General features: G+C 45.9%; 1 protein-coding gene and 1 long non-coding RNA gene across 2 annotated transcripts in view; both read right to left on the bottom strand.

Moving 5' to 3' along the window:
* The window catches only part of LOC307221782, a 479,077-nt gene extending 464,368 nt beyond the window's left edge, over positions 1–14,709 (bottom strand). The window contains exon 1 of the long non-coding RNA XR_013841510.1: positions 13,951–14,709. This is a non-coding gene — a long non-coding RNA (uncharacterized lncRNA). The remainder of the gene's footprint in view (positions 1–13,950) is intronic.
* Positions 2,697–4,373, bottom strand: LOC307222619 (uncharacterized protein). The gene is made up of 2 exons (XM_079988008.1): positions 2,838–4,373; positions 2,697–2,807 (listed from the first exon to the last, which is right to left on the bottom strand). The coding sequence occupies exon 1, from the start codon at positions 4,187–4,189 to the stop codon at positions 3,050–3,052; it is 1,140 nt and encodes a 379-aa protein (XP_079844134.1). The 5' UTR covers positions 4,190–4,373; the 3' UTR covers positions 2,697–2,807; positions 2,838–3,049.
* Positions 14,710–16,318: the final 1,609 nt, after the last annotated feature.

The following is a 16,318-nucleotide window of genomic DNA, read 5'->3' as shown; positions in this document are numbered from 1 at the left end:
CATATATCAGGAGTGCTCGATGGCGTCTCCTGTCTGGCAAGGGGGGCTGGTGGCTGATGGCCCCTGTGATCTCTTCCAACTATATGAAATAAGAATCTAGCATTTCTTAAATCCTTTGCATAATTATATTTAAGCTAATATATTTAATACATAAATAACCTTTTAAAAGGAAAAGAAATCTTAAAAGGATCTTAGTTTAAGAAAGAAACAGCTTTAGAAAAGACTTCCCAAAAATATTCTCTTCTCCAGCCAAGCCAGTTGTCTTTTTCACTGCTCTTGACCTTTTTAACCTTAGGAAGAAGATATGGCTCATTTTACTATTTATCAACCCTTAATTTGTAGGGTCAGTGTAACCTTGGCTCTCAGCCTGTAATTCCCTTTTTACAACTTTGAGAATTGTTTTCTGCTATAAATCAGGGGGCCCCCTTGTCTAGGAGAAAAACATTTTGCCAAGGTTCTTAGGCAGCTGCTCTTCTGCCTGGCATGAAACATTTGAAAATCTTTAAGCTCATTTTAAAATACAAGCCCTGATTAAACATATAAGCTTTAATAAAAATGCAGGCTTATGATTAGATGCCTCATTCCCCCCTTTCAAGCTCAAGGACCTTCATCCCAAGTGTCCTTGATAGCTTGACCTTCATCATATTCCTGAGGTAAAGCTCTGTATAGGGCCATGATATGAGGTAGAGTTTCATTCGAAATCATCTTGCTAATTGTACTTCTAAAACATGAAATGATACATGGCACCATACATAAAACCATTACTACTACTGTCAAGAAAAACAAGCAAGACAATAGTATCCCTTTGAGTCCTGCGACATTAGGTAACCAATTGGTGAGCCATCCCATATCCCATCCTTCCCATGTTTGTACTGGGACATGTGCTATATTCTCCATCTTTGTGGCCAACACACGGATTGCCTCACCATTATCAGAAATGTTAAAGCAACAGGCATTCCCTGTCAAGTTCAAGACTCCACATAGGCCTCCCTGCCTGGCAAGTACATAATCCATTCCCATTTTCAGCTGCAAAATGGCAGCTCTACTTTCATCCAACTGTTGTGCAATAAGTCTCAAACTCTGGGCCATTGCATTGGTTACAAGTTCCACCACTACTGCTTGCAATCGAATTATTCTGTTTAGATTATAAATAGGATCCCGTGCTCCTTGTATGAGCTCACCAGGATTCCAGGAGGCAGGATCATAATTGGCTATAATGCGCTCTGGTGGCCAATCATCAGTACCGCTCCAACTTTGGGTACTTCCTCCTGCTATATGAGAAATGTCAGCGTTTCTTCGTGTACGCTTGGCCGAACTAGTGGGCATAATCCACATTGGTGGTAATACCCATCCCAAGAAACAAGTCCCACTCCATTTGGAAGGGAGTTTCTTGTATGCCCATTCTCCACATATCCACCACAACCATCGGGTCTGAGGTTTTTGGTACGTGGAGTGCATAAGGCGAAATATCAAAAGGGGTACAGAATTCACAGTGCAGTATGTTAGATTGCCTTCTTCTGTCACAGTTATGTTCCACACCATTTTCCATGCATGAATAAAAGGAGGTGCACAGGGCAAGGTATTCCGAGTTCGATACGTAGTACCGTTTGCCCAGGTTTGACTATTTTTAATATAATCCCAAGTATAGTGGCAATGGGAAGAGCCTATCATGGTAGGATCAGCTGCATCTGATGATTTATGCACACAGAATTCCCCTTGCACAGGTATAACTCGTATTGGTTTAGTTGAGTTCCATCCGGGGAAATTCTGTACTTCTGTTTGGTGTGGCATTTCGCTTACCATACCAATGGCATTTAATGGTATTGGTAATAAGGGCATACCTCCCTCTGAATCACCTGGCCCAAGAAAGCAAACAAGGCAATTAGTCCTATTTGCAACATTGGCTACCATCTCAGCTAAGCCTACCCACATATTGTGGTCATGGCGGAATCCATATTTAGCAAATTTGGTCAGATTCAAGGACCCTTCCCCTTCCCAAGGGATCAGGATTAATAATAAAATCATGTTGATGTCTAGTATATGCATTCCTTCCACAAAAGATTACCTTATTGTGATAGCAAATAAATATTAGTCCCAATATAATTCCCCCAGTGACAAAAATGGGGAACCACCAAGACCAAAACATATATCCCGAGGATCCCCAATGAGTAATATCCTTTATAATTGTTCCACAAGGGGGCAGTCAATCAATTGTATAAGAGAATCTTTCCGTTCACAGTCGCTGGTTCAGACGCTCCTCAAGCTTCAGGCGTGCGCAGGTCAGCCAGCTTCCAGGTTGTGGCTGCAGCAGGACGGTCGTCTAAATGTTGCCCGTGACCTAGCCCGTTCCCGGTAGGGCTAGATACAGGGGTTTTTGGAGAGAGTCAGTTTTAAAGGATTAGAGGGGTCACCTTTGCACGTCCAACTGCCTTCGGACTTCTTCAAACGAGAGTGATGAATCCAGGGGGTCACCTCAGCTACCTTCACCGCTGTTGGAGTAGAGAGCAAGACGGTGTAAGGTCCACGCCACTTAGGTGCAAGTGGATCGCGTTTCCACTCTTTCACCCATACGCTATCGCCAGCCTGGAACTGATGAATCGGCTCGGCAATGCTGCACGGCGTGCGCTCGAGGGCCCACCTGTTAAGAGAAACAAAAACACGGAAGAGAGACAAAAACACGGGAGAGAGATTGCACTTATCCCTGTGTCACATGGACATGGTCTCCTATTTGTTTAAGGTCAGCTGGAATATCCTGAACAAAGGAGGGCGGCCTCCCATACAGGAGCTCAAAAGGTGACAACTTAAGTCTTTTTGTGGGTGCACACCGAACACAAAACAGTGTTATGGGTAACACATCTACCCTTCTGAGACTTTAGACATATTAGTGGGCTTCTGGCATGCCCTGCGGATACCTTGCACAAGTGTCTGGCGGTAGGTGGTAAGTCTGGCCAGGTGAATTGCATTGTTTGGATCCCAATTAGGATCTTCCAAGGGAAAGTTGTCCTGAAGATGACGATCAATATTAAAAATATTTCCCACTCTGGCCTGCTCACGCAAATATATCTGCCTTTTCAATTATGTCTCTCCTTTCCTCAGTGGTGAAAAGAGTATTTAGGAGCTGGCGACAATCTGTCCAAGTAGGACTATGAGTATTTACTATTGAAGTCACCAAGTCCATCATAGCCTGAGGTTTTTCTGCGAAAGATGGGGTGTGTGTTTTCCAATTCATCAGATCCGTAGTCGTGAATGGAATATATTGCAGGGTCAAAGTTCGAGGTGGCCGTGGTCCGGGTTGCCTGTTAACCAGCACAGGCTCCTCAAGTGCATCAAATACTCTTCTAAGAGGGGCTACTACGTGACCTTTCTCTTCACTTTGCTCTAGGGGCCTCAAATCATAGGGGATGGTATTTGTCCCAAGGCGTTCTTTTAGCAGCTTTATACGCCTGGCTGTATTGCTTGCTGACCGATCAAGGTCTCCCTGTAACTTCTGTAATATTTCTCTGGGACTTGGATGTACAGGGGTTTGGGGTGGGCAATCAGTTGTTCCACTAAAGGAGACTGTAGATGGAGGTCTATTAGGAGTCACAGGTGGAATAACCACTTCTGCTTGGGCTTTATTATAGGACTCCAATGCCTCCTGAAGATATTTATCATAATCTATCAAGGAATCAAGCTCTGTGACTCCACCCCCATTATTCATTCCACTTTCTTGCCTTGGGGTTACAACTGGTGGAGTGTTTGGATTAGGCTCCCTTCGATGTGGAGCATAGGGTGGAGGTGGAAGCACCTCTTCCTCTGGTCCCTCAAAAATGGGTTTGAGTTTATTTGGCAAGATTCCTTTCCTAGCTTCGGCTTTTACAGCCAATAATTTGCATTGTTTGACTTTGCATTTCCTTATCCATGGAGGATTATTATTTAATGTGCTCAGCCAAGAATCTATATATGAAAATTGTTCTGGGCACCCTCCAGTTTCTTTGGTGATATCAGACCAAAGTTTGCTTACTAAATTTATATCAAAGGTTCCCTGAGATGGCCATCCAGTATTTTGTTTTGGCCATTCTAATTCACATAACGTTCTCAAGTGTTCTGGCGTCATTTTGACTCCATATGCCCCTGAGAAGGCTTTCTTAAAATTATTTAACATACATTCAAGAGGTGTATTTCCCCCCTTTGAACCCCCAACTCCCATTGTATGGCCCTGTGAAGTATCCACTCAGTCACTCACACACGCGCTTTGTGAGGTTCCTTGCCCAGATGGAGTCGCCTCACTGGGAACCGAAGTACTACTCACTCCACACTCAGGTCAGCTACAGATTGTTCTGTACTTTCTCACACATACAATGCGCTGGATACTTCACCACACTCTACCTCCCAACCTTTACCTATAACAGATCACCATCTGATGTACCCAGCCACCTAGCGTACTCAGTTCCCCCTTACTGAGAGACAGAAGTTTGATCAAGACTTCTCTTCCTCCCAATTAATTGGAGGGCCAAAACCCCTTTGTGCACTTACCCTTGGCTGGCTCCCTGTTTATTTCTCTGGTTCCCCCCGGTCCGTCGCCGCCAGTGAGCAGGGTATCAGACAGACGAGTCTTCTGCGTTCCCCTGGAAAAATTTCCCAGTGCGCGCTTGGGTAAGCAGTTTGTGGTCCTCCCTCTTGTACCCTGCCCAGTAGGGCGAAGGGGCTGCGTTCCAGCAGACCACTTATCCGAGTCACGGCACCATAAAATGTAGCACCCTGCTTGTGGTTAACACTTAGCTGGAATGAAATATTCAACGCAGCAAAAGAGAAATTAAAATAATAATTTATTTGTCAGACAAATAAATATGAGGCACAGTGGTATATGGTTACCAAGCTCTGGCCTGGCCTCCTGCCATTCTGGCCAGCACTTATATTTCCTTAATCCAGCCCCCTTGCTCCTCCTGTGGCTGCCTCTGTCCAATCAGCCTGGTTGAAATTCCTATTGGCTGTTTGCTAGAACCAATCACAAAAGATACACCCATTTCCTCCTGTCCTTTTATGGGAATCAAAAAGCTATATATTTTTCTATCTATAAATGACAAATAAGTAGTAATATATCTTACATGTGTCTCAACAAGGAATCTTAATTACCAGCTCACCTTTTGCCCTCCTTGCCCTATTGCCTTCCAAAACAGATGGTTAATCTTGAATTTTTATCTTAAACATATGTCAAGGATTTTGAGTTCACATCAACATTGAGAGATCTCCTTCATTTGAAGGTTTCTAAACAAAAGGCCTGACAACCATATATCAGGAGTGCTCGATGGCGTCTCCTGTCTGGCAAGGGGGGCTGGTGGCTGATGGCCCCTGTGATCTCTTCCAACTATATGAAATAAGAATCTAGCATTTCTTAAATCCTTTGCATAATTATATTTAAGCTAATATATTTAATGCATAAATAACCTTTTAAAAGGAAAAGAAATCTTAAAAGGATCTTAGTATAAGAAAGAAACAGCTTTAGAAAAGACTTCCCAAAAATATTCTCTTCTCCAGCCAAGCCAGTTGTCTTTTTCACTGCTCTTGACCTTTTTAACCTTAGGAAGAAGATATGGCTCATTTTACTATTTATCAACCCTTAATTTGTAGGGTCAGTGTAACCTTGGCTCTCAGCCTGTAATTCCCTTTTTACAACTTTGAGAATTGTTTTCTGCTATAAATCAGGGGGCCCCCTTGTCTAGGAGAAAAACATTTTGCCAAGGTTCTTAGGCAGCTGCTCTTCTGCCTGGCATGAAACATTTGAAAATCTTTAAGCTCATTTTAAAATACAAGCCCTGATTAAACATATAAGCTTTAATAAAAATGCAGGCTTATGATTAGATGCCTCAATAGGGTGGGTTGTCATGAAAGGTACAACTCTGGAAATGCCCAGCTTTGCACAACTGTTAAAGGTTAAAGAGCTCAGTTTTATTCTAGATTATGTTTGTTCATGAAAGAGAGCATACAGAGAGTTCAATGTTACTTGGAGATTGGAAGCCCTTTTGTAGTTGCAGGACATCTTTCTACAGATCTACTGCAGTAGCAGAGAAGCTTTTCAGCCTGCAAAAATATTGAGGGGATGACGTCCAGTTGATGTCAGAGGCTGCTTACCCCCATATGAATCTCGCTAGCCAACTAAACTTTTTTTGTAGGCTTACAGTCTCTCTGTTCCATTAACTATGCTAGGTGGTTAGATGTGAGGGGATGGATACCTTCAGTGGTTGCAGTATAATTTTGGAACTGGTATGTTTCTGAAATGGGACATTCCCAGCCCTATACTGTACAGAGGTGTTGGGATTCCTATCTGTCGTCTTCTGCATGCAAAGCAGCATGCAGAAGCTATTATTTTTTCTCAGAAATGCTTTTGAATGCAGATTCTTGAATTTGGACTAAGACCTTCTTCATAGATAGTTTAGTTTAAATATTCCTCCAACATGTTGGGTCAATAGACTTGTCTATGACAGTCTCTCAACAATATGATAACCCTGTTATGTCACCTGGTTTTTCTCTGATTATCGTTTTAATTATTTGAAAAACTTGTCTTCCATAGTCTTATATGATGTATCCATTAATTATGTGGTAAGGTTATATTTCTTAAAATATAACAACCCAAGGCAAATACACAAGTAATAAGAGGCGCTGGGAAAATCTTTCAGAAGTGCCAACCACAAGTCTGTAAATAACTGTGCACAACTTAGACGTGCATTGACACACTGAATGGCCATTCTGATAGTAAGGAAAACATTGTGCATGCAGAGTAGCCCAAATGTGGGGATACAGGTTAAGTCCCAGAGAAGTCAAGTGCTGGTATTAGAAGATGGTATGAGTTATGCACTGATCTTCAGGAGGGCTGTGAATGTGTTAAGTGACATTCATTGCTACGAAATGAATGCTGGAAGTGAGTGGAAGAGGGGTCCAGATAATCTACATGGAATGTCCATCCGATTGTATGAACGATCTTTGAATTCCTATGTTATATGTGAGGTTTCTGAGAAATTCAAGCCTTCATTTGGATACCTTCCTATGCTCTACTGATGCAGTTGTTCCTACGTATTGCCCCGAAGCTGAAGTGGCCCTGATGCCAAGTTGAAAATGAAAGACATGTACTATCTGTCAAAATTACTTTGTGTTTCTGAAAGACAAGTGATCTGGTTACAACACTGAATATATGTATTTAATAACTACAATGTGCACGGTGCAGAAACTTAATTGTACCCTTACCTCTGAGGCTAAATGCACTTTTATAACAGCTTAATTTGTGCATATAGAAGTTTTTTAGGCTGAAATTTAGGCTGAACTGTCTTGGGTCAACATTTTTCAGCATTTTGAGACTGGGTCTCTCTTTTCAGCTTCTCGTGCTTAAGATGCCCCAAGGTGCTTGGTTGCTTTCACGGCAACAGCCACAAACTGCTACTACCCCAGTAAGAAATACAAACCTAAATAAATTACCACATAGAGGTCTTGAGAAAAGCACATCCTATCATGTCATAACAAATGATAATTCACTATTCCTCTGTGTTACACATATGTAGAAAAAATTAAGTATGAGTTCCAAAAGAAAACAGAAGAAAAAAACAGTGTCAGCTACCCAGATACTAGAATAGTTAAACCAAACCTATTTAATCACTCCCACAAAATTTGCAGTTATATTTTTCTGAAACACAGTTATGAAAAACCAAAGAAGCTCCTTATCTGTTCCACTTTCCCTTGGTCCATCCCAGATACCCATCAATGCAGTATTATTTATTTGTTATTTAATTCATAAATTTCATACAGTTTTGAAAAGCCTCCACCCTGTCTTCGGCTCATGTGAGCCTGAGGCAGGGTGGGGGCTCTGTTAAACTGTTCCTGCCTCCCAGCTATGAAGAACCCAGAGCCTCATTTGTGAACCAGAGAGGCGTCAGGGCTTGCTTACCTGGGGGGCAGGAGCAGTATAATGCTCATGTTATGTACTAAGCTTGGATCCCAGAACAATAGGCAAGTAGGATCCTAGAATGCAACAACTGATTGGCTTGCAGGAAAAGATCAATCGGGCTCCAGGAGGGAAGCAGAATCAGCCAATCAGATGGGACTCATTGTGTAAATAATGTATATAAAAGCCTGAGGTTTGGGGGGCAATTCAAGCAAGTATATTTCACAGGTGACAAGGATCGGATTCTACTGAGCTGTCTGCCATGCACTGCACACAGCCGCCATAGGCAGCACAGCATCACACCACACATCCAGTCTACAGCTCCAGGACCCAAGAACCCAGAATGGCAACAGACAACAGCTTCATGCAGTTCAGCTCAGCCCCAGGAGACTGGGAAGAATACACCACCCACTTCCAGTTCCTCCTGGAGGCAAAGGACATCACCGATGCTGCCAAGAAGAGGGCGACCTTCTTCAGTGTGGAGAAGAAACATTCGAGATCGCCCAAGCCCTCCTCACTCCCGCAAATATTGCAACTGTTCCCTACGACACGATAATGGAATGGCTGAAGGGGCACTTCTCGCCACAGCCCTCGGTGGTAGCGTAACACAATGCCTTCTATGCAAAGCGGCAGGACCCCGGAGAAACCATAACTGGGTATGTGACCTCCCTCCGCCAGGCTGCCCAGCTCGGCAACTTCAAAGAGCTGGAGAACCTGAGCCAAGCGGCTTCATGGGTGGCCTGATGGATGAGAAGCTGCAGCAGCGCCTCTACGCTAAGAAGGACCTGAAGTTCCAGGTCACCCTAGAGGAGGCTCTTACAACTGAAGCTGCTGGGAGGTCCGCGCAAGGATTCAAGTCAAACATGTCATCCCAACTGAGGGTCCACCAAGAGGACCTCACTGATGACTCAGAATCCAACCAGGAGGATGTGCACCAAGTGCAGCAGCACTCACAAGCTGCATGCCCACCAAGACAGCCTCGTCCAGAAGAGGGGAACTGTGCAAGCTGCAGGGAGAGCCATGAGCGGAGGACTTGCCATTTCTGCTATGCAGAATGCCAACAATGCAGAAAAGTGGGACGCATCGCCCGGGTGTGCCAAGGCCCCCCCCCCCCGCCCAACATTTCAAACCAGATGGCTGACCAAGTGATCCAGGCCCTGTGGTCCGATACACCAAGGCAACTCAACGGAGATCACCGACTGTCAGGTATACCAGTTGCCTCTTTCTAATGCAGAAAATTTTTACATCAAGGTACAGATAGAGGGAGCCCAGTGCCACATGGAGCTTGATACAGACTCAGCCCTGTCCATAATCTTGGCACGGACATTAAGGAAATTGTTTCCCAGTGCTTAGGCCTGACCCATTCACCCACCAGTACTACCAAAAACGCAAAGGTCCCCATGATGGGGGTGGGAACCTTCAATGTACAATATTGAGGGCAGAAGCGGCGATTGGACTTGATTGTGGTCAAGGAGCCCTACGTTAGCTTACTGGGGTTGGCGTGGTTTGGGCCACTGGGGCTAGCCTGGGGTGAACCGCACCAGCTCCCACGTGGATGTGGACTCCATCTGCAAAGAGTTTCCAGAGGTTTTTGGCGGAGTACTGGGATGATATACTGGTCCCCCATTGGCCTACAACTAGACCCTGCCGTATGACCCATCAGCTTCAAGGCCCGCCGGGTCCTGTTCACCCTTAAACTCTGCATCAATAATGAATTAGACTGGCTCGTGGAGCAAGGAGTGCTTGAGCCGGTGCCTAATGCCCCCTGGTAAATGCCAATCGTCACACCCGTCAAGCTCAATGGCTCAGTCCACATCTGCGCAGACTACAAATGTACCATAAACAAGCCCCTTACGGCTCATACATACCCGGTGGCAGTGGTCATCCATGTCCTCGCCACCCTGGCGGGGTCTAAGAGTTTTGGCAAGCTGGACCTGGCCCATGCCTATCAGCAGTTGCCAGTGGACTAGGGCACTGCCGAGGCACCGACAATTGTAATTCACAGGGGCGTGTTCCGTGTCAAGCGTCTGCAATTTTGTGTCAGTGTGGTGCCAGCCATATTCCAAAATTGAATGGACTCTCTCCTCAAAGGAATTCCCGGCATCACCCCCTTCTTCTATGATGTGTTGGTCACCGGGGCCACACCGGGGGAGTTCGGGGACTGACTCTGCACCGTCCTGCACCATTTCCAGACTGCCGGCCTCAAGGTGAAGCTGGGAACAAGGTGCAGGCTATTTGCGGCACCCCGGCAACTAAGTGTAAGGTGGAACTCCACCTTCTTGGGACTATTGAACTTTTACCATGCCTTCTTACCCCACAAGGCAGCGGTAGCAGAGCCGCTACACAGACTGCTTGACAAGCGGGCCCCTTGTTTGTGGGGGCAGTGGCAGAAGGCTGTGTTTCAAGCAATCAAAGATCTGCTCGTCTCGAACTCAATCCTGGAGCACTTTGACGAGAGCTTGCAACTTCTGGATGAAAGAGAGGTGCCAGTAGCTTACTTTTCCCAGACCCTCTCCACTCCAGAGGAATTATTCGCAAATAGACAAAGAGGGCCTGGCAATCGCAAAGGGAGTAAAGAAATTTCACGATTTCTTGTATGGGCATGTTGGGATTCTGAATACGTGCAGCTTCACACAGAGTCGGTTAGGAGTTGGACGACAGCCAAGGCAATGTAAAGGAGTAAAATCTGCCTGGAGATATAGAGGCCTGGAGACAGCTCCAGGATTGGTCAAGCTCTCTCACGGGAATAATGATTTATGGCCTTCTGACTGGAATGTGTTAGTAGAGCGTTGAGCATTGAGAGTTGAGTGTCAAAGTAAGAGTCGTGTGGTGAGAGAGCTAGTTAAAGATCCATGTTCTGTTCTGTTCCTGTGAATAGTAACTTGAAGTCCAATTTATATATTAAACACCTATAAGTAACAAGTTACCGGTTCCTGTTTCGTCCATCCTGCCTGCAACCCATTGCTTTTGTGAACTCTGCATATACTCTGCTAAGGTCTGGCTAAGGTCCTGCAACAGGTCAGAAAGTTGCAAAACACCAATATGGCACCCCTTTACCGTTGTGACAGACCACAAGCCACTGCTTGGCCTATTTGCCCCCAAGAAGCAGACCCCTCAGGTAATGTCACCCGGCATCCTCAGGTGATCGATTTTCCTCACCAGCTACCAGTATACACTGGTCCACCAAGGGGACTGGGAGTAGCGCCTCGCTGCATTTGACCGCCACTGCGATCAACTACAGTGGTGATTCCCAGGGGGGGAAACAGCGAGGAGGGCTGGACAGAGGAATCCCAAGGGGATAGCAGAAGGGTGAGGCCCATAGAGCAGGAGAAGTGGGTAAGGGATGCAGAACTAGGAAGTCGAGAAGTGACCCCTGAGGCTGAGCAGCCACAAGAACCAGTTCCATGACTGAGTGGACCAGCAGCACCGGACCCAATGGCTCCATCATAGCCGGCAGCCCCAAAGCAAGAGCCAGAACCAGGAACCCCTACCGAGAGACACCCGAGATCACAACGCATACGTAGGTGACCAGCATACTTCATCAACTAGGAATGCTAACCTTCTGGGAGCAATGGGAACTTAGAGAGGAGGGGTTTATGTACTAAGCTTGGGCCCTAGAACAACAGGCAAGTAGGATCCTACAATGCAACAACTGGCTGGCTCACAGGAAAAGACCAATCAGGCTCCAGGAGGGAAGCAGAATCAGCCAATCAGACAGGACTCATTGTGTAAATAATGTATATAATAGCCTGAGGTTTGGGGGGCAATTCAATCACTGTTTTAGAAGCTGCAATAAAGAGCATGAAGTCACTACAGGACTCCGAGTATATTTCAGCTCATCGGGGGGGGGGGGGCAGGAGCTCCTTTGTCCTTCCAGCTGGCGTGCAAGCCAGAGGGACATTGCGGCTTGCTCAGCTGGGGGTGGGAGCCTTTGTACCCTGCAGCTCAGCAGCGCAAAAAAGCTGTGTCATTCTTGACTCATTGAGGTGCTAGGGTGAAGCCACCTCCACTTCCTCAGTGATAGTGGGGGCAGTTTCAGCCAGGCTCCTTGCGAGGCTGGGTCAAATGCAGCTTGGTGTTTAAAACTGTGATGTATCTCCAGATCCTAATGTGTGGCTGGTGATACATCACGATGTCACCAAACTCTATTCCTTATGGTCCAGTCAAAAAACTAGCAAACCTGTGCAGACGTTACCGTTGCGAACTTAAAAGGGAAATGTCATAAACTCTGCTGATATTTTGGGAACTTGTTATCACAAGTTGGATAAGGATATAATTAGTCAATATATCATCTCCTGCACCCCTGAACATTCCCACACCATAAATTTCTACAGTGGTGCCCCGCAAGACGAATGCCTCACAAGACGGAAAACTCACTAGATGAAAGAGTTTTCTGTTTTTGAGGTGCTTCGCAAAACGAATTTCCTATGGGCTTGCTTCGCAAGACGAAAATGTCTTGTGAGTTCCTGCGAGTTTTTTTCCCCTCCCCCCTTTTTCTAAGCCGCTAAGCCGCTTATCTGCTAAGCCGATAAGCCGCTAAACGCCGCTAAAAGCCGCTAAAAGCCGCTAAACCGCTAATAGCGCTAATCTGCTAAGCCGTCAATGGGCTTGCTTCGCAAGACAAAAAAACCGCTAGACGAAGAGACTCGCGGAACGGATTCTTTTCGTCTTGCGAGGCACCACTGTATTCTTGGACAGTCCCACCACAAGTGATGGCATGTCTGCCTCTAACTAAAACCTTTCCTAAACATTGCGCTATCCAGAAGTAATTTGTACAATTGCTCTGCTATTCTACACCACCTATGTATTAACTTGATGTCCAAGGAACTATGGGAAGTTGCTAAGACATTGATAGACAGAGCAACATATTGATGCTGACGCAGTGCTCCTATGTTTCCTCTAACTCGGTATCGGGTCCAACTTGGTTCAAAGAAGCACATACTTTTTTCTGATCTTCCAGGCCCCAGATCAAAGTAACCACGGTCCGGTACAGCTGACTACCTAGGTAGCAAAGCTGGACATAGCTCAGGGATCTTGAACTGTGCCAGGGACACAGCAGTATGCAATGAAAATTGGGCAATGGAGCCAGAGTCATTAGAGTGAGCTTTTATAATTGCCTTCTGGAATATTATTTCTCCTTGTTCCAGTTGAAGCAAGCTTGTTATTTGCACGTGCTTGAAATCAGTGCTAGCAGCATTCATATGTTCCACGTCTCTCTAACTAAACTTTGGTGACATCTGCGCTCACTGGGAATCTCTCCAAACAAAGCATCCAGGCAGTATTTCTTATCCTGATAGGAAAGAGAGGTCGAAGAACACGTCATGTTTTATAAAAGGCCAGAGCTCCCAAGAAGAATTATTTCAGCGTCAAACTGCAACTACTATTCTAGTAACTATTCTTAAATGTTGCCAAACCGATTCTGCCATCATTTTACTAACAACAATCAACTGTAGTTCAGGACTGATTAAAGTACCCGTAAATTTTGCTCCATAACACGCAGATTTTTCCTCCTAGAAAGTAAGGGGAAATGTCTGTGCGTGTTATGGAGCGAATGCCTACAGATGGCGGGGGAATCTGCTGCAGTTGTGAGCAGTCCGTGGCTCGCTTTGAAACAGCAAAGCGGGTGTAAGTGGCTCCTGTCAGCGAGCCGAGCTGGGGAGGAGGGAGAGAAGCAGAGCGGGGTTGGCTGCTTTAAAACAACCCCGTCCTCTATGTTCCTCTCTCCTCCCCACTGAGCTGCTAAGTAGCAGCAAAGCTTTTCAGCCAGCCTAGCCGGGAGGAGGGAGAGAAGCAGAGCGGGGTTGGCTGCTTTAAAACAACCCCGTGCTCTCTGTCCCTGCCTGCAGTTTTTTGCTGTCCGATTTTGGATTAGCCACTGTAGGGGCTGTGTGTGTGTGTGCTTGAGCTATCTTTCTCCTCCTCCTGCTTCCCGTTCACTCTCCCTGCGCCCCTGCGCTCTCCCTCCGACTTTAGAATTGACACTCTGTGTGTCTGTGTGTGTGAGAGGGCTCCTTCTCCTTCTCTTGCTTCCCGTTCACTCTCCCTGCGCCCCTGCGACTTTAGAATTGACACTCTGTGTGTCTCTCTGTGTGTGAGGGCTCCTTCTCCTTCTCTTGCTTCCGTTCAATCTCCCTGCGCCCCTGCGACTTTAGAATCGACGCTCTGTGTGTCTCTCTGTGTGTGTGAGGGCTCCTTCTCCTTCTCTTGCTTCCCGTTCACTCCCCCAGCGCCCCTGTGACTTCCAGCGCCCTGCGACTTTAGGGCCAGTTCTCTCTCTCTGTGTGTGTGTGTTTTGACCTCACTGCGCTTGTTGGGGGAGAGTGTTGGTTGCAATTTTTCTTGATTTGTCTCAGAGTGGTTACTATCATGGTTTCCTTGCCGGGGAGGAGGGAGAGACGCAGAGCCTGCTTGTTCTAAAGGAGCAAAGCCGGAGAGGAGCCTCTCCTGCATTATTAGCAGCATCCTTCTCCACACCCCCCACGCGTGCTCCTTGTCCCTTGAGTTCTTTTCCTTCCCTCCCTACTTAAAACGTGGTTACAAAGCACGGATCCACATGGATCCTCAGGATTTTTGCACTAGGTCACCCCAAATTCACCATCAGATCACATAGCATATCCAAGGCTACAGCCTGCACAAAAAACACATGCACCCACTGTTTCATGGGGCCGCAATGGCGCAAAAACGTGGTTACAAAGCATGGATCCACATGGATCCTCAGGATTTTTGCATTGGGCTACCCCAAACTCACCGTCAGATCACATGTCTGTGGCCACAGCATGAACCACAAAAATCATACATCCACTGTTTTTTTTCTTGTTTTCCTCCTCTAAAAACTACGTGCGTGTTATGGTCAGGTGTGTGTTATAGAGCGAAAAATACGGTACTGCCCATCTCTCCATCCATCTGTTCCCTATGCATTTAAACTCTTCCTGAGACATTGATGTCAATTTGGCATGACAGTTTTCAAGGTGAAGAAGCCAGATTTACTTCATGTTTGGTTACCATCAGAAGCCATTTTGAATAAAAATGTCGTGCCAAGCTTTTCCAAACTGCACTGATTACTTCATCGCAAAATTTGGCATGATGGTTTCTGGAGTGAGGATTGTGTTGTGGTGTACATTAGGAAACCATCAGATGCCATTATGAGTCAATATGGCAGACTGAATATTTCCAAACTGAACAGATTTAGACACTTCTAAAGTTATCATCACACAATTTGATGTGATGGTACCAAACACTGATATGCGTGTTTTTGTTTTTGTAAAGTATTGGATGCCACTTTGAGTCTCTCCCTGTTTCTTCCAATGCCCTCACCCTCCCTTATAATGTGAAGATGAGATGATACTTTGAGTAATTTCATCTTTTATGTCATTTTGAACCCACAAATGAGTTAATATTGATATAGAAATGAAACAATTGGGCATATGGAGACTATGTGAGATATTTGCATGATATGTACTCCCAAGTGTCCAGAGATGATCTGTAGATTAAGCGTGACAAAAAATCTTTCTCCTCCTCCTCCTCCTCCTCCTCCTCCTCCTCCTTCTTCTTCCGGATTTGGGGAGGGATACTCAAGGGTACACAGTACCAGCACCTCCCCCCGAATGTTAAAAGTGTGGCACTTATTGCAGCAACTTCATGGTGACTACTGGCACCTATTTTTCTTTAAAAGAGAGAGCACTGATGATGATGATGATGATGATGATGATGATGATGATGATTGGCATCTGTCTGTCTCAAGAGACAATTGAGTGCACCTGGACTGCTTCATTAGCAGCACCAAAATTACTTCCCCCGGGTGCAAACATGAGAGTGAGTATGGACGTCCTGGGCTGCCTGAATGACAAGACTACTCTCTTAGACTCACTGAAATGGTCCAAAAGAAAGCAGAGCAAGACATTTGGCAACAGCTTGGCTGCAGGAGTTGCCATAAGGACTTCCATATGCCATCCAACTGTCTTATGGACTCCACTCTGGATTGGTGTCGGGTTTATTTCTTAGCCTCCCCCCCCCCCCATAAATATATCCCACAAGACAAGTAGGTTAAGGATCAGAGTATTCCTTCTCCTGGATCAGCTACCTTCTCAGGTTTTAACCAGAGCCATCAGTCGCTCACTTTCTTCTACAACATGTTCAGGAATCACTTTCATGCCTGCTGGACCCATGATGGGTTTTGCCCACTCAAACTGATGGAGCCTGTTATCACATGTAAGGAAAGTCCCAACTCACTGAAGGTTTGGGACCCATCAGCTACCCTCACTTGGCTTAGCCACCCAGCTGAAGCTGTTCCCAGGATGTGGCAGCTGTCGAATGCTGACAGCTTCTATGACCCACAGGGGAGACTTGAGTGCTGGGTGAGGACCAAAGGTGGACAAACTACCCAAGAAAAACTACCCCCGTGGTCCT

This window comes from Podarcis cretensis, assembly GCF_951804945.1.
Source record: "Podarcis cretensis genome assembly, chromosome: 8".
Taxonomy (NCBI): Eukaryota; Metazoa; Chordata; class Lepidosauria; order Squamata; family Lacertidae; genus Podarcis; species Podarcis cretensis.
The sequence above is the reverse complement of the archived record's forward strand: the minus strand, read 5'-3'. Positions and strand labels throughout refer to the sequence as shown.

Bases quoted from the DNA above. Each gene is read 5' to 3' on its own strand.
- LOC307222619 (XM_079988008.1), bottom strand. From the start codon at position 4,189: ATGGGAGTTGGGGGTTCAAAGGGGGGAAATACACCTCTTGAATGTATG.